At 40.7% G+C, this 23,205-nt stretch overlaps 1 protein-coding gene across 1 annotated transcript in view; it reads right to left on the bottom strand.

Annotated features, from left to right (window-relative positions):
- Positions 1 to 201: 201 nt before the first annotated feature.
- The window catches only part of LOC116080952, a 38,187-nt gene continuing 15,183 nt past the window's right edge, over positions 202 to 23,205 (bottom strand). Inside the window, exons 2-8 of the mRNA XM_031357656.1 lie at positions 21,567 to 21,688; positions 19,376 to 19,514; positions 17,761 to 17,882; positions 15,066 to 15,176; positions 10,083 to 10,189; positions 4,774 to 4,864; positions 202 to 493 (exon numbers count right to left, since the gene is read on the bottom strand). Coding sequence (XP_031213516.1) covers positions 377 to 493; positions 4,774 to 4,864; positions 10,083 to 10,189; positions 15,066 to 15,176; positions 17,761 to 17,882; positions 19,376 to 19,514; positions 21,567 to 21,688 — 809 coding nt within the window. The 3' untranslated portion in view covers positions 202 to 376. The remainder of the gene's footprint in view (positions 494 to 4,773; positions 4,865 to 10,082; positions 10,190 to 15,065; positions 15,177 to 17,760; positions 17,883 to 19,375; positions 19,515 to 21,566; positions 21,689 to 23,205) is intronic.

The following is a 23,205-nucleotide window of genomic DNA, read 5'->3' on the forward strand; positions in this document are numbered from 1 at the left end:
AATAAAAAATAAAAAAAATAGTCCTATCTTAGCTAGGCTCTTCAGAGACATACTAAGTCACACACAGTGACTGATTGGTTTCCCCTTCCCTGCATCAAAGCTGCTGCTGCCAGGCTTCCTAGAGATCATTTTTGGATGTGGCATGTAAATTAAACACAGATAAGCTTGTATTTGTAACAAAATAAAAGAGCAAACAAAACATTTCAGATATATATTTTAGTTATCATACGGTTTATTTATATCCACATGACTACTATATATATATATAGATAGATAGTCACAAAGAATTAGTTACTAGCACATAGTCATGCATATAATGCTTGAAAGGAAATATACACAGCATATGGATGAGGTATCACAATGGGTTACTTTGGTGCTAGAGGACCTTATATAAATGAATTTGTTGTAGAGCTTCTTGGTCAATGTCCCTTTGTGAATATACATCGAGGTTCAAAGGTAGCTCTTCCACCCAGGAGGACAGTTGCATATTAATCTGTGGGAAAAAAACATAAACATAAAAACCTCAGAACAATCCTGCTACTCGGAACTTCACAATATTAACCTAAGTAAGTCACACAACAGATTTTTCTAAAGACTGATTTTTTTATTTTATATTTATAAATATTGTCTTCATGTATGTATGTGTATTATATCCGTGCCTGGTCCCCAAGAAAGCCACAGAAGGGAGTCAGATTCCCTGGAACTGAAGTTACAGATAGTTGTGAACTGCCATGTATGTGCTGGGAACCAAACGCAGGCCCTGTGCTTTAAAACTGCTGAGCCATCTCTCCAGCCCCCTATACAATAGGATTTTTACTATGATTAACAGGATTAAGTTTACAAAGTACCACAGAATAACTTTTGTTTTACTCTAATTTTGGAACTTGAAAAAAAATTCACAAATTTTTTAAATATAAAATGCTTATAGGGCTGGCGAGATGGCTCAGTGGGTAAGAGCACCAACTGTTCTTCTGAAGGTCCTGAGTTCAAATCCCAGCAACCACATGATGGCTCACAACCATCCGTAATAAGATATGACGCCCTCTTCTGGTGCGTCTGAGGACAGTTACTTAGATATAATAATAAATAAATCTTTTTTAAAATGCTTATAGATTTACGTCTATGAGTGTCTTGCTTGCATATAGACTGTGAACCACCAATGGGTGCCTGGTGCCCATGGAGCTCAGAAGACAAATTATCCTAGAACTGCAGTTTTAAATGTTGTGAGCCACCATGTGGGTGCTGGGAACTGAATCCAGGTCACCTGCAAGGGCAACTAGTGCTCCAACTGCTGAGCCATCTCTCTAGCCCCTATAGTAATTATTTTAATGTAAGTAGTGTAATAGTTATAGTAAAGATTACATCATCAAAGGAGAAAACAACGGCAATATATATAAAGCACAAAAAGGTTGTTCTCATTCCCATAGTACTGGAGATGAGCAATTTCCCTCCATAACCTGCTTGAGATGGTTCCTTTCACACCATAAACTTGAGCCTCCACAAAACTCTGGAGCCATCATTGTACATATCTGTTTAAAGTCATTTTCTTATTAAACAAATTCAGCAATTATCACATACATGATGTGGACTGCTCTTCACAGTCAGCTCTCCCTATCTGGACAATCTAGGGGTTGAACCTCAGTTGCCAGGCCTGAACAACAGAAAACTTTATACCTGCTGAACCACAGTGCTGGCCTGAAGTTGTTTTCTTAAATGAGAGAGCAACAGAGTCATAGAGTTCCATCTAAGCTCTCTTCATAGCCTTTAGTTTGAGGCAGGTGGCCCCCACCTGGGTCTCCCTGGCATGCCTCAGCTTCCCACACAGGAGTCAGCGGCCTGCACCAACATGTCTTGCCACGGACTGGGGTTTCTTATGGGGTCTCTTGTTCCGTGGGACGATGGGTTCTGGCCAGTTGTGCACGGGATTCGGCTTTGACAAACACACTCGACACGAGTGGTGTAAGGTCTGAGTGTATTTCTTTAAAATGACATGAGGCTTTTACAATCATTGCAAAAGAGAAATGAAAAATCTGGCAGCTCAGTAGTCGAGGTACATCTGAGGCCACCTAAAACACACTAGGTCTAAAACAGCAGCCATCTCCTCTGGACTGGTGCAGCACCCCCGGTACTCTGGCCAGGACCATGCGGCCCGAACATACTCGGAGCCCGGGTGCGCCAGCCAGGAGGGTAGAGGCTTGAATCTCGAGTCCTCAATGCTGAATGCTCAAATCTTCAATTTTGTTTTTTTGTTTTTTAAGATTTATTTATTTATTATATGTAAGTACACTGTAGCTGTCTTCAGACGCACCAGACGAGGGCGTCAGATCTCATTATGGGTGGTTGTGAGCCACCATGTGGTTGCTGGGATTTGAACTCATGACCTTCTGAAGAGCAGTTGGTGCTCTTCCCCGCTGAGCCATCTCACCAGCCCAAATCTTCAATTTTGAATGCGCGAATCCTGAATGCTCAATCTCTTGAATCTCGACTGGTGCTGCACCCCCAGGGCCCAAGCGCTCTGGGCCGGGGGGGGGGGGGGGGGGGGGGGGGGGGGGCTACGGACTGCATGAATCTAAGTCCTAGTTCACCAAAGCTCTGGTTCTAGTCTGAGTGTGAGCGAGTCTGAATGCTGAATGCAGACTGCCCGCTGCTGAATGCTCTATCCTGTTTCTCTTTCTGTAATCTTTAGTGTCCTACCCAAAATGCTGGAGGCAATTAGTTTGGATGGCTTAACATTCTAAGCCAGGGTTTGACTAGGTCGTTGGAACATTGGTGAAGGTCAGAGAGCAATATCCGAATTTTCTCTTACTAGCTGTAAAGAAATGATATCTTGGTGAGCCCCTAGCACACAAGTACGAGGACATATCTGGGCTACCTCTGAGTCTGGGCTGCCAGGCGACAATGCGGAGGCAGGAGACTGACTTTCCTTGAAGTTTACGCCTGCCGTCATGCAAAGTGTGCGTGGCAATGTCTAACTTCTGCAAGTTTTTAACAATTCAGTGTATTTATTATCCATGTGAATGTCTACTCATGTGGCTGGTACATGCCATCTTTCTAGCCTCTTTTTTGAGACCAGGTCTTTTTTATATAGGCCAGGATGGGCCTTGAAGTCACTCATGAATCTCCTTGTGGCTGTCTCTGGCTTGCTGCAATTATAGGTATCAATGGCTATCTAGACAGATTTATGTACATAATATTAAAGCTATTATTTTGAGGGCTGGAGAGATGTCTCAGCAGTTAAGAACACATGCTGCTTTTGCAGAGGACCCAGGTTTGGCTCTTAGCACTCACACGGTGGTTCAAAACCATTCCTAAGTAGTTCCAGGCAATCTGAAGCTCTTTTCTGATCAATGTGAGTAGCAGGCCCACATGTGATGACCATACATACATGCAGGCAAAATGGTTATACACATAAATAAATCTAAAAAAAAAAAATTAGTTTGGTAAGTAGAAAAAACTCACTAAATTGACTTATATATTATATTAGAAATTATATAAATTAGAAATTTAAAAGGAATATATATGTATACACACACACACACACACACACACACACACACACACACATATTTTCTTTTTTTCTTTTTGAAACAAGTCTCACTATATGTAGCTCTGACTGTGCTGGAAATCACTCTGCAGACCCGGTAGGCCTTAGATTCAGGCATTCTCCAGCCTCTGCCTCCCAAGTGCTAGGACTAAATGCATGCACTACTATGCCTGACCAAGAATATATTTTAAAAGGGATGTTTCTGTGAAAACAGAAGATTATGGTAGGATCACACTACTGATGAGGCAGGGAAACTGGGATTACTATCTTCCTTTACACATTTCTGGATTACTTCCTTTGCTATAACAAGCAAAATTAGGGCAGGAGAGATGGTTCAATGTTCAAGAGCGCTTACTGCACAGCATGAGGACTAGAGCCCAGATCCTGGCAGTTCTACAGTCTATGTAACTGACAATTAGCATCCCTCATCACGCTGAAGTACAGCAGACTAGACCAGACCACCCAGGCAGCTCTGACCCCACTGTAGCCCTTTACTTTGCATGACAAGTCTCCATATGTAGTCTGCCTGGCCGCCAATGCATCCAACACCCCTTCCTTCTGTGCTAAAGGACAATGTTAGGATGTGGGGATTCATTTCTCCAGTTTAGGTTTTGAGAAGGGGGTTCTGTTGCTGGGCTGGTCTCAAACCAGTGGGTTCAAGATCTTCCTGCCTCAACCTTCCATGTGGTTAGGGTACAGGCATGTTACTCTTCCTTCTTAGCTATGATGTTCTTACCCATACCCAAGTGTTTATTAAACTATAACTATGACCCCACAGTTATTAAAAAGTGTGTAGAAAAACAAGAAAGTCTATATCCAGACATGAATTGTATTTCAGTGCTTTTGAGGATAGAAGACAAACCACAGAGCAACAGTCTTGCTATTTCTAGAATGTTATAATAGTTATCAGAAAAAAAAAGTTTAGATAAGAAAAATGTTGAAGGGCTGGGGATATAGATCAGTACAGTGCTTGCCTGACAGGCACAAGCCCTGGGAGGTGGGGAGGTTGTTTTTTGATTGTATTTTTCTCTGTGTAACCCTGGCTATCCTGGTACTCTCTTTATAGGCCAGGCCAGCTTCAAACTCAGAGATCTACCTGCTTCTCCCTCCTGAGTGCTGGATTTAAAGGCCTGTGCTACAATACCCAGCTCAGGAGCCATAGGCTTAATTCCCGCCACCAGCTAACCAACCAACCAACCAACCAATAGTAGGAAAAGTAGTTTACATACCTCTAGACCCATGAGAGAATCTTGGAGACTTGGTACTGTCACTAATAGTGATCCTTGTTTTCTTACGTTATGGATGATGTAGTTCCAGGCACTAAAATACATTAAAAACTGATATAATGAAATAGCAGTAAGATAATGTTGCATATTAATTAGAATAGAGCTAGCTCCCTTGTTCAATGTCTCCCCTTTCTCTCTCATGATGGGGAGGAGGGCCACAGTCTTGTGAGCAATCTGCTCTACCTCTAAGTCCTAGCCCCAGCCAAGTTTGTGAGAGACACCTGGGATCCCAGCAGTGAGGAAACCAAGGCAGGAGGCTCCTCTTGGGTTACAGGCTAGCCTGGGGTACAGAGTGAACTTCAGGGCACCAGCTTGGCTATAGAATTAGACCTCATCGGAACAAAGCAGTGACAAAGCCAACAAAACCCCAGATGTAGCCTTTAATATACAGCCCAGCAACTGCACACTTGGCTACTTACCCAAAGAAGTTAAAAACACGTATCTACAAGAAAGATCTGTACATGATTATTTATTGTAGTTTTATTCATAATTTACCAAACTTGGAAGCAATCATGACATCCTTTGTAGGGGAATGGATAAACTGTGACATATCTACACCACTGCACATTGTTCAGTTCTAAAAGGAAATGTGTTCAAGCCCTTAAGACACAAAGGAACCTCATGCCTGTTGGGAGAGGGGGAACCTAACCTGAAAGGGCCCTGATTATGTGATTTTTTTTTTTTTTTTTTTGGTTTTTCAAGACAGGGTTTCTCTGTGTAGCCCCAGCTGTCCTGGAACTCACTCTGTAGACCAGGCTGGCCTCGAACTCAGAAATCCACCTGCCTCTGCCTCCCAAGTGCTGGGATTAAAGGCGTGCGCCACCACTGCCCGGCTCCTGCTCAGCTCTTTGTCCTGTGCTCTCACCTCACCCAGCACCTTGGCAGCCACTGATCTTTTTACCAACCTATAGTTTTACATTCCTACATGTGATAGTTAAAATCATACAATCCAGGCAGTGGTGGTGCGCGCCTTTAATCCCAGCACTTGGGAGGCAGAAGCAGACAGATTTCTGAGTTCAAGGGCAGCCTGGTCTACAGAGTGAGTTCCAGGACAGCCAGGGCTACACAGAGAAACCCGTCTCAAAAAAAAATCAAAAAACAAAAAACAACAACAACAAAAAAAAAAAAAAAAAAAAAAAAAAAAAAAAAAAAAAAAAAAAAAAAAAAAAAAAAAAAAAAAGAGAAGAGCTGAGCAGGGGATTTTTAGGGCAGTGAAACTATTGTCCATGTTTTAAGGCTGGGTGCACATTACTACGTATCCATACACATACACAGGCTGCGCAGCACCAAGAGTGAATGGTAAACTGGAGACTTCTGGTGACTATGCAGTACCCAAGACCCATCATAAGAAGCATACTGTTCTGGTGAGAGGAATGATAACGGTAGACTCTGCAGGTATGTAGGGTAGAGTGTACAGGAAATCTTTATTTTTTTTAAAGTTTTGCTGAGAACTGAAAACTTCACTATAAAAAGCAAAACAAAAACCCGACATGTTAGCTTTTATCAGACACTGGATTTTTTTTTTTTTTTTGAATAAGGATGACAAAAGAAAATGCAATCGGTATCTAGAAATCTAGATAGGCAAAATGTTTACCCACAGGAAATAGAACTACAGCAATATAGTAGAAATTGGCAAATTTTCCAGTTCCTGAAGGGCGTTGGTAAAGTTACGAGGTCATAGTACTGATATTAACAAGATGGGGATGTGGGTTACTGTAGAGGTTCTGAATAAGAGAAATCAAGTTTTCAGAATCACACAAGTCAAGCAGGATCAGCATCAAGCTTTGTACTTTCTCAACAGAGCACATGAGAATCAGTCCTTCAGACTGGAACTAGGCTGAGACTGCTAGGGGCTGAAGGAGATGAATAGTTTGGGGAAACAAGGGGCACAGAAGTCAGAAACCAAAAATAACTGTGTAGATGTGTAGGGTGTATAGATTAGATCTTTTTATTTTGTTTGTTTGTTTGTTTGTTTGTTTTGAGACAGGGTCTCTCTGTGTAGCTCTGGCTGTCCTGGAACTCACTCTGTAGACCAGGCTGGCCTCGAACTCAGAAATCCGCCTGCCTCTGCCTCCCAAATGCTGGGATTAAAGGCGTGCCCCACCACCGCTTGGCCAGATTAGATCTTTTAAAACTCACATCAAGAGTTAAATCATACCTCATCTGGCCGGCTGGAGTATTTTGGGGATGGAATTCCAACATTAAATAGTATCTGCAAAGTTTGGTGGGACTAGCCAGTTATATAGGATAATGAAACGACCCACCAATGCATGTCAGAGTGCAGTGTGCTTGACCAGTTCTGTTTAACTCCCAGGGTTGATATGTGCCAGACTACACTGCATATGATCTTGGGGAACACAGTCTTTGCAGTGAGTGCTGGTGGGTGGATGGGTGGCACAGTGAGGCTGGTGGGTGGATGGGTGGCACAGTGAGGCTGGTGGGTGGATGGGTGGCACAGTGAGGCTGGTGAGGCTGGTGGGTGGAGGGGTGGCACAGTGAGGCTGGTGGGTGGATGGGTGGCACAGTGAGGCTGGTGAGGCTGGTGGGTGGAGGGGTGGTACAGTGAGGTGGATGGGTAACACAGGGAGGCTGGTGGGTGGATGGGCGGCAGCATCATTTCTATTTATTTTTAGTTGAGGCTATGGGTAGTAGGTTTTATAAGTTTAGAACTTATTTACAAGATAATGCAATACTGTTTTTTTTCAGGATGCAAATGATAATCACTTAGCACTGTTTCAACTAGAGCTATCTTTTTTAATGTGGCTCTTAAAAATGATATATTTTACAAGTCCATATTAATAAAAAACTAAAAAAAAAACTGTATTTGCACAATTTTTTCATTTGTCTGAGACAGGTCTCACTGAGCTCAGGGGGCCCTGAACTAGCTATTTAGCTGAATTCACTGCCATAGACTAATGCAGAAGTTCTGTGTCCTGGTACAGCATGGGTCCTGGAACTGTGACCTAGGGTAGGGCAATCAGAAACACTTGAGTTGGGTAGGCTTTGCTCTCCTTTCGGATGGAGAGGCTGCATCACCCTGGAAGCTCAGCATGTTTATTCTTTACAGTTGAGCAGGTTACTGCACGCTGCTGAACAGAACAGCAGGCTATGACATACGGCTGACAGGAAGACAGGCTTAGCTACTCTCACTAGGATCAGACTGTAGGGAGCAGTCTCCAGGCTGTACACATGCAGAGGTAGAAAGCTGTGGTAGTCATTTTCTACATATACTAGAAATATCTGCATACGGAGGAGAGGGAGGCTTTGTCATTCTCATGACTCTAAGGTGTGGCATCATGACCATGTCAATAACAGACACTCACCCTGGACTTCACTGGTCCCTAAACAGAAGAATTAAATAATATCATATAGCTACTACTTGTTCAGTGATTCACATAGTCTCTATGAGTGAATATATGAAAAAAGCTGTTTTTATTTTTGTTTAGAGACAGGGTCTCACGATGGAGTCCTGACTGGTCTAGAACTCAAGAGATCTGCTTGCCTCTTCCATCCTAGTGTTGGGAATAAAGGCGTGTGACACCTCACCAATCTAAATATAGAACTCCCCCCGCCCCCAGTTCACCAACACCTCACAACATTCTTCAGCATTCAAAATCTGTATATCTCCAAAGTGCTTAACATTATTTTTTCTCAATGCCTTATTAACATACCAGTGATAATATACTCATCAACAATTATATAATGCTTTTCTTACCTGCAACTAAGTTTAAAAGTAAAAAAGCTGGGTGGAGAGATGGCTCAGTGGTTAAGAGCACTGACTGCTCTTCTGAAGGTCCTGAGTTCAAATCCCAGCAACCACATGGTGGCTCACAACCATCCATAATGAGATCTGACGCCCTCTTCTGGTGTATCTGAAGACAGCTACAGTGTACTTACATATAATAAATAAATAAATCTTAAAAAAAAAAAAGTAAAATGCTACTGATGTGATGATAGCATCATTACATTCTGTCAGCATCAGGAGGCAGAGGCAAGAAGACTTCAAGTTCAAGGCCAGTCTGGGCTGCAAAGATCAGACAGTGGCTACCTTCACTACCAGCTGGGAAGTGAGATAACTCCAGGAACCTGTTAGAGGTTTCTTCCTCAGGGACATTGTTAGGGGTGTAGCTCAGAGATTGAGCACCTGCCTAGCATGTACCAGGGTGGCCTCAACCCCAGAACTGTAAAAGGCAAACACAGAATGAACTAGTTTTGAAGGTTAATATTCTCATCCTTTCTACTAAACCTTGGTTAATCCATACTACTTTATGACAGGTGTGATGGCTAGTGTTAATTGTCAATTTGACAAAATCTAGAATCAGCTGCTACGAGGGACTCTGGGCTAGCTATTAAGGTGTCATTTTGACTGATTTACTGAGGAGAGCTGGGTTAAGCAGCACTCACGGCACTGACCGCTTCCCATTCCTGAGTGTGGATCCACTCCCCAGCATCAGACAGATGGCACTAAGGAACTAAATAACCTTTCTTCCTTAACTTGCTTTTGTCAGAGGTTTTTATCATGAAAAGAAACTAAGACAACAGATTAGCACAATGACAACAAAGAGCAATGTAAGGAACCACTGGGAACTGCTGTTTAACTGTTCCCCAAACAAATGTGGGAGTCATACTATCATTTTATATCCATCAAAAATTCCATATTACAGGGCTCACTGAGTTGGCTCAGAGGGTGGTTTACATAAAGCCTGAAGTGACTCTTGCAAATTTTCTTTTGACTTCTATATACCCACTCTGATGAGCACAAATAAATACATGTAAACTTAAAAAAGTTAAATACATTTTACAAAATCAGTTTTTTGTCAAAATTTTGAATTTGATCTGTTCCTTATTAAAATATGTTGATATCATATACAAAAGTGTCAAAGAAAAAAATAAAAATATTAATAAAACCAAGTTGTGCACTGGACAGTAGTGACAGGCAGATTTCTGAGTTTGAGGCCAGCCTGGTCTACAGAGTGAGTTCAAGGACAGCCAGGGCTACACAGAGAAACCGGTCTCAAAAAACCAAAAAAAAAAAAAAAAAAAAAAAAAAAAAAAAAAAAGGAAGAAAGCAAAACAAAAAACCAAAAATCAAACAAAACAAAACAAAACAAAACCAAAAAACAACAAAAAAACCAAGTTGAGTTTGTCATTTTAAAATTAGCATGAAAACATTTCTACCTTATACCAATCTCTTTTCACACCTTGCTGGATATATTTTAATAACAGTTTTCTTGCTTCAGTAAATAACCTACCTGGCCTGTTGAGCCTCAGTAAGAAAATATTCGAAGACATTATTCATTACAATGACATCAGCAGTTTGTAGAAGGGAACTTTGGGTACAGATGTCTGCATGAAGCACCTAAAGAGCAAATTCATGTAAGACGATGAGAACAGTAGAGCATGCAGCCACCAGGGATGCCTGCTGGCTGGCTCAGTGATGCTGCAAGGACCACCAAGAGATACTTCATATTTAGTAAAGCTCAGAAGCTGGCAAAGAAGATTTGCTTTGAATGGAATTATTTGTTTTCTTATAACTGTGTCTTCCACTTGCTAATTATTAACTTTTTAATCGAGTCTAGAGATTTTTCCATTATAATTACATTGTTAGTTTTAAGAGTCAAAGGATCCAGGTTTCAACTGTGGCTCTGCCCAACTAGATTTGTACTCTTGGGTAGTTAAATTTCTTTTTTAATAGAGGTTATCAGTCCTGATGATACAATATAAAAATGATGGCTCAACGGTTAAGAGCATTTACTACTCTAACAGAGAAATGGGTTGGTTCCCAGTACCCACATGGCAGCTAACAGCTGTCTGTAACTCCACAGTACAGGGATCCAATGCCCTCTTCTTAACCCAGGCACCAGGCACACATTGATACACAGACATCCATGACAGGCAAAACACTCAAAACACATAGAATAAAACAAAATAATCTTAAAAAAACCCCACACTTCTCAAAAAACACTGGAGTAAATTATTAATTGTCAAATCTGTCAAATATTAGTATGTCCTATGCTAACTTGATTCTAACACTCACTTGAATGTTATTACCTGCCAAAAAAGTAAGCAAAATAATTTATTTAAACACTACATAGGGCTGAAGAGTTGGCTCAGCACTTAAGAGCACTGAGTTCTTCCAGAGGACACAGGTTCAATTATCAGCACCCACAGGGCAGCTTACAGCCTTCGTAACTCCAGTCTCAGGGGAACCAATGCCCTCTTCCGATTTCTGTGGTCTCTAGGCACCACATATAGTGCAGACATACGAGCAGGCAACATACACACATAAAATAATAAAATAAATCTTTTTTAAAACCCCACATAACTTAAAAATGTAACTTAAACCATAATTAAGGCTTCGCAGACCACAGAGACAATAACAAGAAGATACATGTACTTGATCAGGAGTAAAAAAAAAAAAGATTTTACTTTAATAGGAAGAGAAGAAAAACATGTTTATGAGCTACTTTCAAATAAATACTCAAGCACTGCAAATATATAATGTGCAAGGTGTTGTATGGTCTGATTTTAAGAAACATTCTTTCTTTTAAATAATAAGCATTCTACATTTTTTTAAGAAAGAAATTCACTTGGCCTAGAACCTTTAAACACAGTTTTGACACAATCATCAATAAAAAGAAAGACAGCTGGGCCAGAGAGACAGCTCAGAGGCTAAGTACGGCTCTTGTCACAAAGAACCCAGTTAATAATTACAGACATCATAAACATGCAGCCTAGTTATGCAACAGATATATAAACTAATCAGTAGTTTTATCTTCATTCCTCCTTTTTATTTCTTTCCCACCTGTCTTCACATTTTTCTTCTTGTACTTCTACTACACAGACTGGGGAAAGAAGAGTCTGAAGGCTCAATTAATAAAGGCAGCCAGCACAAGTCTCTCAGGATTCCAGGGTGGCCTCTGGACTGATGGCAGTACAGAAGCCAAAAAACAATCAACTCAAGCAAAATTTCGTGGAGACCTCTTCTTTGCAAGATATTGTGGAGGGAGACAAACCAGGCTAAATGAGATATAGTATCTGTGCCCAAATGTGTGACACTGGAGTAATGTGACAAACACCCAAAAACAACTGTCGTAACTCCCTGGTGCTATCAGAGGAGTGAGCTGAGAGCAAGGATAAGAAGAGGGAAAGCTCAGTGTGAGCCTAGAGGAGGGGGATGGGAGACTAGGAGACAGCAGACAGTGGGTCAGGACAATGGATCAAACACAAAGGTACACTTAATATTCACTCTATGGAATGACAATACGGAGTTACTTTGTTTTTTTTTTAATAGAAAAGGCTATAAACCAAGAAAGATGAAGGAAATAGGGATTAAAAACAACAGATACAAAAATTTCGAAGTTAAAAAAGAGGGGAGAAAGTCTTAAGGGATTTAGCGGAGACCTGAGAAATTGATTTCTGAACCTGAAATAAAGAACGTCCTTCAGCCTTGTAGTTGGAAGTGGAGGCTGAGAAAATAGAAATATTAAAAGTAAGCAGATTTGGTTGAGAGGCAGTTAGGAAGCAGCATGCTTTTCTCCCACCCTAGCAAAAGTGTACAGACTTCCTGGATAGGACTAAACAGAGGCTGTGGTCAGTAGACAGTAGGCCTAGCTGAAGGACAAGGGAATGACTGAAAATGAAGCAGCTAAAGTGAGATGCCCACTGTTTGCCAATGACCACCAGCTCTACAACTCCCTCCTCTCCCACTCAGCTCCCAGGATTCTGCTCACTCTCCAGCTGAGATACAAGAAGGTCTGCTCTGGGTGATCAGCCCAGTCCCAAAGACCTTAGCCACCCCCCACAATCTACCCGCCATGGTCATACAGCAGAGAAGCTCTGATTATGGATATTCACTCAAGGTGCTGAGAACTTCAATTAGCTGTTTTCTCGACCACTTTTTTCTTTTTTTCAGTGTTGGAGATCAAACCCCATGTGTGGATCCCAGTGCACACATGGAGTCACAAGTGCCTGAAACTCCAGCTCCCCAGCATCCAATGTCCTCTTCTGGCCTCTGTGGGCAAAGGGCATCCACGTGGTACACATGAACATAAGCAGGCAAAACACACACATTATAAAAGAAAAATTGAAAAAAAAAAAAAAAAAAAAAAGGCAAGCAAGCAAACAAGAGCAAAAAATTTGCCTGAAAGGGAAAATGGGTTTCAACACATAGTATTAAAAATAACCATAGAAACCATTTTTGTTGATTTAAGAGCCTTCAGGCAGAAGCAGGCGGATTTCTGAGTTCCAAGCCAGCCTGGTCTACAGAGTGAGTTCCAGGACAGCCAAGGCTACATAGAAAAACTCTGTCTCGAAAAAACAAAAAAACAAAACAACCCCCCCCTAAAAAAAAAAAAAAAAAAAAGCCTTCAATCCAGTACTTATCAACAACTTTAAGGGGTGGGGTTAAGGTTTCCAATATACATAGAGTAGTATAAAAAGGCTTTATTTTGGAAATTAAGATGTTAGAGTACTTGTCCCATATATATATAAGGCCCTGGGCTTGAGGCTACACTGGAGAAAAAAAAAACAACTCAAGTTTCTTACCAAAAAGTTACTGATGGTGGCCATGGAAGCTACATGTCAGAAAAATCACATGGGTGTGTACTGAAATAATTTATTTTGAAAAGTAATAAAAATTCATAAAATGTAAATGAACATTTTATATACCTTTATCATCATATTTAAAAAACAGAAGCAAGCACCTTATTATTATTCTTTATTAAGTATGATTCTTCAGAGGTTCAGATTCTTAATTTTTGTTTTTTGAGACAGTTTCTTTGTATAACCCTAGCTGTCCTAGAACTTGTTCTCTAGTCCAGGCTGGCTTTGACCTCACAGACATCCACTTGCCTCTGCTTCCTGAGTGCTGGAATTAAAGGTGTGCACTAGCACACCAGGCAGAAGTTTTAATTTTTAAAGAAAGACTCATTTTCTGTTGTTTTATGTGTATGGGTGTTTTGCCTGTGTGTATGTTTGTGTACCACACACATACAGGAACTAGAGGGCAGAAGCTACTGAGTTGGAGTCACAGACAGCTGTTGCTGTATGGGTGCTGGGAATTGAACCTGGGTCCTCTGCAATGCTCTTTACTGCTGAGCTATCTCTCCAGCTCCCTATGAGTTCTTAATTTTTAAATCTCAATTTTCAACTTAATAGAAATTCCTGTTAGCTATGTGATTATTACATAATAGTCTGAGCCCAGTCTAGTGTACACAGTGAGTTCTATGCCAACCAGGCTAAAGAAAAGAAGACCCACTAATTTTGTTTGCAGTTCTAGGGACTGAATCCAGGATTTTGTGCATGGTAGAAAAGTACTCTACCAATGAGCACTACCCCCACCCCATAAACTTATTACCAGATAATGTATTTACACTGATCACTTATCTCTACATTTCTAAAATGAGGATAGAGAAAAGAAACAGGGTGAGAGAATAACTACCTTTATCAGAAGGATGAAGGTTTCATCCTTCAACTTTAAAACGTTTTATTTATTGTTATTCATGTACATGTCTGTGTGTCTACTTGTTTGTTTGTACACCATGTGGGTGCAGTGCCTGTGGGGAGCAGAAGAGCATGTTGGATCAGACCAGGAGCAGCTGATCTTACAAGCAATTTGAACACTAGATGTGGGCTCTGCGAACCCAACCTGGATCATCTACAAGAGCAGCAGACCCTCTTACCTGCTGAGCCATCTCTTCAGCCCCTTGATCTTTAATTCACTGAGTTTTTCTAATGTTACGATGTTCTCAATATCAGAGGTTGCTAATATTCTCTGCATTGCCATGAGAAATATAGAAGGACCTCAGTGACATTTCAAGGATTGTTCCATTAAACAAACAGACCCCTCCAAAAAACCAAAACTCCAAAATCTTTTATCTTGTTACTTTTCTTCTACAGGAAAAAGGGGAAACCTGTTCTAGTGTAAGAGAGACATCCTTCCCTAATGACCACTCTCCTGTGACATTTACAATAGCTTCCAGCTTACAAGAACATAAGCAACCAGGAGCAGTGCAAGCCCTTCAATTTCCAGTTTAATAAAATACACTGGCAGCCAGCCTTAGAGAGTTACAATTCTGTTACCCAAACTGTCTGGCACGAAGAAAACAAAGGAAATCCTCTCTCGTAAGACAGCCGGTCAACTCAGTGCACTCCCACACAATAGCAGTACTGTGAGAATACAGAAGCAGTTAGGTAAGATTCACAGAAGTAACCGAAAAATATGGGAAAGGTACCTTTATTCTGTCACCGAACTGGTATTTCTTTATGATCATTTCCTGCAATTGGCAAAATTCTTCATTCAGCTCGACCCCACAGAGCTGCACTGCTGAGCTGTAAAGGTAGCCCTGGAATGGGAGACACGTCACGTCACAGAACAGTCAGTTTTCAAGTGCAGGTTTATGTCTGCCTGAGTTATAAAAACCAAACTGTTACAAAACTCACAAAGTTCAGAACTTCTCTGAGCCAGGCTTTGATTGAAGTTATTAATTCTTATTACATAGCTATATTTTTAAAGGCTGGTTTGTAAAGTTTCCTAATAAACTGGGCATTCAGCAAGACTGGAAATGATGAAAATGAACGCATTCTCAAGCTCTGTGGGGTCTAGTCAGCTTTCATTATTTCTGGGGAGGTTACACCCAGGAGTCAATCTGTAAGGAATGCAGTGACAACCATACACCATTTGAAACTAAGGAAGGCAACCAGCCCAATCAGTAAACTAGGACAAGGAGAACTGCGAAGAACCATGATGTTTCTGTTACCTAGTAACAAAAGATAATCTGGAAAAAAAGTCAGCTAATTTTGTCAGGTAACCCTCTACTTAAGTGGTTTTTGTTTGTTTCGTTGGTTGGTTTTTCCGAGACAGGGTTTCTTTGTGTAGTCCTGGCTGTCCTGGAACTCACTCTGTAGACCAGGCTGGCCTTTTCAGATTTCAGGCTGGTGAGATGGTCCTGAGTTCAAATCTCAGCAACCACATGATGGCTCACAACAATCTATGATGAAATCTGATGCCCTCTTCTGGCGTGTCTGAAGACAGCTACAGTGTACTTATGTAGAATAATAAATAAATCTTCGGGGTTGAGTGAGCGGGGCTGACCAGAATGAGCAGGGTTGATTGGAGCGAGCAGAGGTCCTAAAAATTCAATTCCCAACATCCACATGAAGGCTCACAACCATTTGTTCTGCTACAGTGTACTCATATACAAAATAAATAAATCTTTAAAAAAATAAAATAAAGACAGAATTCATGTAGCACCGGTTGGCTCTGAACGAATCTTCTGGATGCTAAGATTAGAGACATGTACTACTACTGGCTGGCTCCTGAAAATGACCGCCTACCAACTAATGCAAAAACCAAGTTTGAATCTACAGCTTCATCACACGTTTATAATATTTATTTATAACATGTTTCAAAGTGCATATTTTAATATTAAGGAATCTGGTATTGATTCAGTGATCGACTGTTGGAAAAAATCAATATATTCATATTATCAACACTGATATAGACCTGTGACGTCAGTTATTTGACAGTACATTTTTTGCATAGCTCTTTTTTTCTTTCCTTTCCCTCCCTCTCTTTGTTCTTCTTTTTCAGTGTGTGTGTGTGTGTGTGTGTGTGTGTGTGTGTGTGTGTGTCCCCGTGTCTGTGTGTATCTGAATACATAGGTGTATGTGCTCATGGGCATGCCAGAGAATGCCGTCTTCCTCTCCTACCCTTCACCTTACTGCACCAAGACAGGCAAGACTCTTTAAATAAGGTGGGCAAAGCAGATGCACTTACAATCCTCTCTCAGAAGGCTGAGTGAGATCGCTTTCAAGGCCAGCCTGGTGATCTGGTAAGTCTCCAACACAACCCCACCCCACCCCACCCAACCCCCCAAACCACAGGAGCACTAAGAACAAAAGCCACCAAACTGCATCATCTATTCACAGAGTTTAGGCCAAGCATTAAAGAGTAAGCTTCTGCCTAAAGCAGGGAGTTCTGAAAACTGACAGCACCTGCTCCGGCAGGAGTCCCTACTGCTTTGAGCTCCTGAGGGTTTTTTTTGTTTTTGTTTTTTTTTAATAAAGTCCTAATGACAGCCAGAAACCATATTTGAATTTTTTCTGACAAAATGATTTAAGAATGTTAAATTAGTACTCATGATCCAAATTTATAACAAGAGCTACGCTGATGTCAGATTTCAGAAACAAAAGAAACATGCATGTTTTGGGACACAGAAAATTGGACATGATGCATTCTTGGATATCACCATCACCCAGTGTGCACACTTAAAAGACAAGGAACCAGACATCCAGAGCTAGTTAAGGGACTTGCTATGGCCACCCAAAAGTGTCTCAGGACTAACATATTTGTTATTTTTTTGAGTTCTTATCAAAATGCACTATACTATTTTATTTTAAAATAGCACAAAGAAAAATAAGCCAGGCATGGAGACAATCAATCATTAATCACAGTGCTTTGTGGGCTGAGGCAGGAGGATAAGGGGTTCAAGGTTATCTTCATCTACATAGCAAATTTGAAGCCAGCTGGGCCATCTTAAAAACACTCCCCTCCCCACTCCACAACAAAACAAACAAACAAACGAAAAAACAGAGGGGTAGTGAGTGGGGAGGGGAGAGGAGACAGTCAGCCACATAGTCTATTCTGTGTATATCTGCCTTTTGTGTTGCAGGATGAATCAGGAGAAGAAATTGGACAGCTGGTGCTGTCTTTGAAATTCCAAACCCAATTATTACCATCAAGCAGAATTTAGGAGCCTGCCAATGGATCCTATTTTAACCTTATCCTGTTACTTTAATAATAAAGCCAAGCTGTCACCTTGGATGGTGGCAGACAAAGCTGTCACCTTGGATGGTGGCAGGCAAAGCTGTTGCTAGCAGGAGAAAGTATTTTCCACATGTTGAGTATGTCCACAAGCTGCACTTTACCCCATAAAGGACTGTGCCAAGTCTGGAGCCAACGTCAACCAAGACCTTTCCTGAAAGATCAGGGAGTACATGATGATAAATGAACTGCAACTCCGTGAGGGAGAAGGAATGAGAAATAAATCCTGGAGAAAGAAGAGAATGAGCATCAAGTTATGCTTTTTGTTTGTTTTTGTTGTTTTTTGAAACAGGGTCTCCCTATGTAGCTCTGGCTGGCCTAAATCTCACAGAGATCTGCCTACTTCTACCTCAGAGTTTGGGCATTAGGCCTGCACACATCACCTGGCTAGCTGGGGTTACTTCTATCCTGGTCCAAGTTTTGCACCCTAGTTTCCGTGATTGACTGACTCTGGCTTTCCTTGGACCTGGAGGGAACTCGAAAGACTCACATTATTATGTCCTACATAATGTATTGTCAGGAAGAAGAGATATCTTGGTCAAACAACAACAACCACAACAAATAATGCCTCCCCCGCAAAGATGGAAACTAAATCGAAGCAGGTGGACCAGCCTCCAGGAAGAGATATGGGGTGTGTGCCTTTGTCTCAGAATTGGGAGGGGCTAGGCCACCAAAGTCCTCACCTCCCTTGGATCCTCATCCTCACAACCCCTCAGCACACCAATGATTCCTCTGGGGGTTCCTGAAGCTAGACAAAACCCTTGTAATCTGAGTACTTGTCAGAGTCACCCACGGTGACAATCATCTTAGATTCATTAGTTATCTGAGCTGCTCTGGGTGTCAAATCATCATTTAGAACTGATTACATGGGGAGACAGAGGCTAATCTTCAGACTTATTTGTCAAACCTAGTTGTATAAATGTTTACAAACCAGCCGTTTGGTGTATGGTGTTGCAGTTATTCATGTTTCAGTTTTTCCTCTAGCTCACAGCCACATCTTTTTCCATCCTATGAATGTCATCTTTAGAGGTGCGTCACTTGGGCAAAACAAAGCCCAAATAAACATTTCTCAGAGTTGCCTGTCTATTTTATCACCTCCCGGCTTGCTAAGCAAGGAAACTATCTCATGGGAAGTTAGCATGTGGTCTGTGTACTAGTCTCTCTTGAGCATGTGAAATATGAGGCATGTCCTCTGTTTTCAGTTATGTCTGATTAGTCTCTGGATTAGAGCTATCTCTGATTAAACAGTCTCCAGATGTGAAAAAGATTTCTAGGTAGGACACTGAGTAAATTAATCCCATAGATATTTCTTTACTTTAAAAAACAAAACTCTATTGCATCTCACCTATCTATCTTCCTATCCACCACTTATCTACTTACTCATAGTGTGTGAGGCGGGTACAGGTTCGTGAGCCTCAGTGTGCACCTGGCAGTCAGAGAACTTGAGGAAGCTGGTGCTCTCCTAACTACCGGGTGGGTCCCAGTGATCAAACTCAGGTCACCAGGTTTGACAGCAAGCATTTTGCCTACTGAGCCATCTTGCTGGCCCTTAGAAAATATTTCTATGTTATTTCCCTACTTTTAATTTTGGTAATAGCTATGCTAGAGGTTAGCTTTTATCGTAAAAAATGTTCAATAGTCCGATTACAAATTTACACACTAAAGACAGGAAAATATAAAAGCCACTTAAGTAACAGCTCTGCAGCCTCGGATGCCTACCCAAAGGCGCTGTTCGGTGTGAGCCACACACTGTACAGTAGTTTCTGCTCATTTTTCCTTCCTCACATAATGTATCAATAAAATCTTCATCATAAAGGAATGCATCAACGTGAACTGTGGGTTCTGGCTGTTGTCTCATCTGGAAAGACACATCAAAGGAAACAAAGTTCAAAGAAGCTTCTTTTATTGCTAAATAAGGCAAAACAGCAGTGGCCGCTATGCTACACTCCGAGAACAGGCACAGAAAGACACTGCCACTGGTTCAAGCCTGTTTACTGCCCCAACTCCTCCTTTTCCTCCTCCTCGTCCTTTTTCTTTTTAACTGAGACACTGATAATTCTGTCTTTAATCCCGAAGGACACAAAACATGGCTAAGATATAACTCTGAGTCTTACATATCAATTACCATCAAAATACCTGGCAAGACATATTTATTCAGAAAACCAAATTGCTTTCAAATTGCTAAAATGTCAAGTTAATATACGTGGGCACGGTACTTTCCATTTGTAATACCAGCATTTGGAAGACTGAGGCAGGAGTGTCTGAACTTGAAGCAAGCTTAAGCAATATAGTAAATTCAATGGCCAGCCTGGGTTACAGCCTGTATCAAAACCAGAACAGGCTGGGTATGGTGGTACATATCTTGATCACAGTACTTGGAGGTAGACGCAGGCAGATTTTGAAGGTAGCCTGGTCTACACAGCAAGTTCTAGGCCAGTCAAGGCTAGAGCGAAACTGTCTCTAAATTAAATTAAAATAGAAAATTGAAATTAAATAGGTCAGACAGTGGTGGCACAAGCCTTAAGTCACAGCACTCAGGAGGCAGAAGGATCTGAGTTCAAGGCCAGCTTGGTCTACAGAGAGAGTTCCAGAACAGCTAGGGCTACACAGAGAAACATAGTCTCAACAAACAAATAAAAAAATGTGTTATATGTTTAATATACATAAATATATAATATATATTACACATTAAATATATATTTAATATATAAAATATGCTAAAAACATGTAGCTGTTTCCCAACAATTTTGCCTTAACCACCCAAATGCTTGAATTACAATGCTTTTTATTTTCCTTTTGAAAAATTTCAAAGTATTTTTAAAGCCTATATTATTAATAATAAATGCTTTTCCTTATTTAACAAATTTTATTACAGCATGGTGTTGATACAAACATTAATAGTACTCCAATTGTATTACAAATCCAGTACCAATAACACCCCAAACTGTACTCTGAAATCTCAATTTTTTTTTTTTTTCCTGAGGCAGGGTTTCTCTGTATAGCCCTGGCTGTCCTGGAACTCACTCTGTAGACCAGGCTGGCCTTGAACTCAGAAATCTGCCTGCCTCTGCCTCCCAAGTGCTGGGATTAAAGGCATGCGTCACCACTGCCCAGCTTGAAATCTCAATTTTAACACTACTTTCTACTTTGTTCTTCTTTATTTCGCTAAGACAAGGTTCCTCTGTGTAGCTCTAGTTTTCCTGGAATTTGTTCTGCACACTAATTTGCTCTGTAGACCAGGTTGGCCTCAAACTTAAAAGATCCACCTGCCTCTGCCTCCTGAGTACTGGGATTAAAAGTGTGCACCATCACTGCCTGGCTTACTTTGCTCTTCTGAGATCTACTCTGAAGACCAGTATTACTCTTAAGACTTGCTAAATTTAGTTCACAATATCCATATACTATTGAAATGTTCTGGCTTTAAGCTAGTGTGGTGTTACATACCTCTAACACCCGGGAGGCCCAGACCTCAATTTTGAGGCCACCCAGTTCTACAGAGCAAGACCTGAGCAATAAGACCTGATTAACCCACCAAATAATCAAACAAACAATACCCCAACCAAAAACCAGAAACCAAACAACAATAACAACACAACAACAACAACAACAAACCAAACCTGAAACATAGGAATTAATTCCTCGGCTCAGATATCTATAAAGGGAAAAGGCCAGCCTGTATACACTTAATTTTTTTTTTAATAGGCTGATAACCAGGATTCTCTACGAAGCATTCACTGAGTAAATAGTACCGGGAATCCAAAGGTTAAAGTCTCAAAAGAAAGGGGTACATGACAGAAAATGAAAAGTTGCTTAAAGCCAAATTTACAATTAAGGAGACTACAATGTGTGGGGTTGGGGAAAAACAGATTTCTTGAGTTAGATAAAAAGAAATGAATTTGGTTCAACATACTTTTTGAAGGGCTAGATGTTCCGAGCAAAGCACAGCTTCTACCGGCAAACAGTTCCGAAGGTCATCTGCTATGTTCTTCAACATAATGTCACTATTATCTTGAGTAAATTCATCAAAATCCCCTGAAAAAGAATAAAAAGGAGGGGACTGGAGAGATGGCTCAGTGGTTAAGAGAACTATCTGTTCTTAACCAAAGGATCCAGGTTCAATTCCCAGCATGTACATGGCAGCTCACAACTGTCTGTAATTCCAGTTCCAGAGGATCTGACATCTTCGCATAGACATACATGCAGGCAGAATACCAATGTACATAAAATTAAATTAAATTAAAAAGAGTAAAAAGGAAGAAGCAACACCTTCCGTTCTTGCCATCATCCGTAGACTAAGAGGATGCATTTTCCATGAGCAAAGCCTTCTAAACTCCCACAGGCTGTCCTTTGATCTCTACACATGTGCTATAGAGCTGTACTCACACACAAAATAAACAAATATAAAAATCATACATTTAAAAGTATAATTAATTTGGGGCTGGAGGGATGGCTCAGTGGTTAAGGGCACTGACTGATCTTCCAGAGATCCTGAGTTCAAATCTCAGCAACCACATGGTGGCTCACAACCATCTGTAATGGGATCTGATGCCCTCTTCTGGTGTATCTGAAGACAGCTACAGTGTATTCATATACATTAAATAAATAAATCTTTTAAAAAATATGTAATTAATTTTTTCTTTCTCCAAACTGCTTATCAAATAAAAGCAAAGAGATTCAAGGAAATAAGTAGGATTTAAACTGCTTTCTTTTTATTCATGAATAGTACTCCTTGTTTTCAGACACTAACACACTAATAAATAATAAACTAATTCATCTTTGACCATGTGACTCTTATTGTTCAAGGATGACTCAGAAGACAGACAGCCTCAATCTGAACATCTTGACCCCAATAAAATGCGTTCAAGCTGTGAAAGTAATAGGGCCAGGGATGCTGTGGCCCAGGTGGTAGAGTGCTTGCTTACTTGTACTGGGCCCCAATTTGTTCTCAGCAATTCAAAAACAAGATGTGGTATTTTGTGCCTGTAACTTCAAAAGGCAGGAAAATCAGACCTTAATATTATTACTGGTTCTATGGTGACTCTGAGGCTGCCCTGGGCTATATAAGACCCAGTCTCAAAACATAAATCAAATAAACAAGAGTAATATTGTCACCAACTACATAATCTACTTGAAATCCTGTGGCTCTGATTCACTATAGCAAAAGATGAAGAACTAATATACATACATATTATTTGTTTAGACATAAAGTCTACTCTGCAGCCCTGATAGGCCTTGAACTCAAGCAATCTCACTGCTTCAGCCTCCTGGAGTGTTGTAATTACAGGTATGTATTATAATGCCTGGCTAAAACAGCATATTTCTTTAAAATTATTTTTGAAAATATATTTATTAATTATATGTGTGTAAGTGTTTTGCCTGTATGGATGTGTGTGCCCCATGTGTGTTTCCAAGTAAGTCAGAAGACATCAAATCCCTTTGGAACTGGAGTTTGGTTGTGAGCCAACAACATGTGGTTCTTGGGGACTGAGCCATCTCTCTAAGCATCAAATAATAGATTTTACTTTTTTTTTTACTTTTTTTTTTTTTTT

The sequence above is a fragment of the Mastomys coucha genome, unplaced genomic scaffold, assembly GCF_008632895.1.
Source record: "Mastomys coucha isolate ucsf_1 unplaced genomic scaffold, UCSF_Mcou_1 pScaffold6, whole genome shotgun sequence".
Lineage (NCBI taxonomy): Eukaryota > Metazoa > Chordata > Mammalia > Rodentia > Muridae > Mastomys > Mastomys coucha.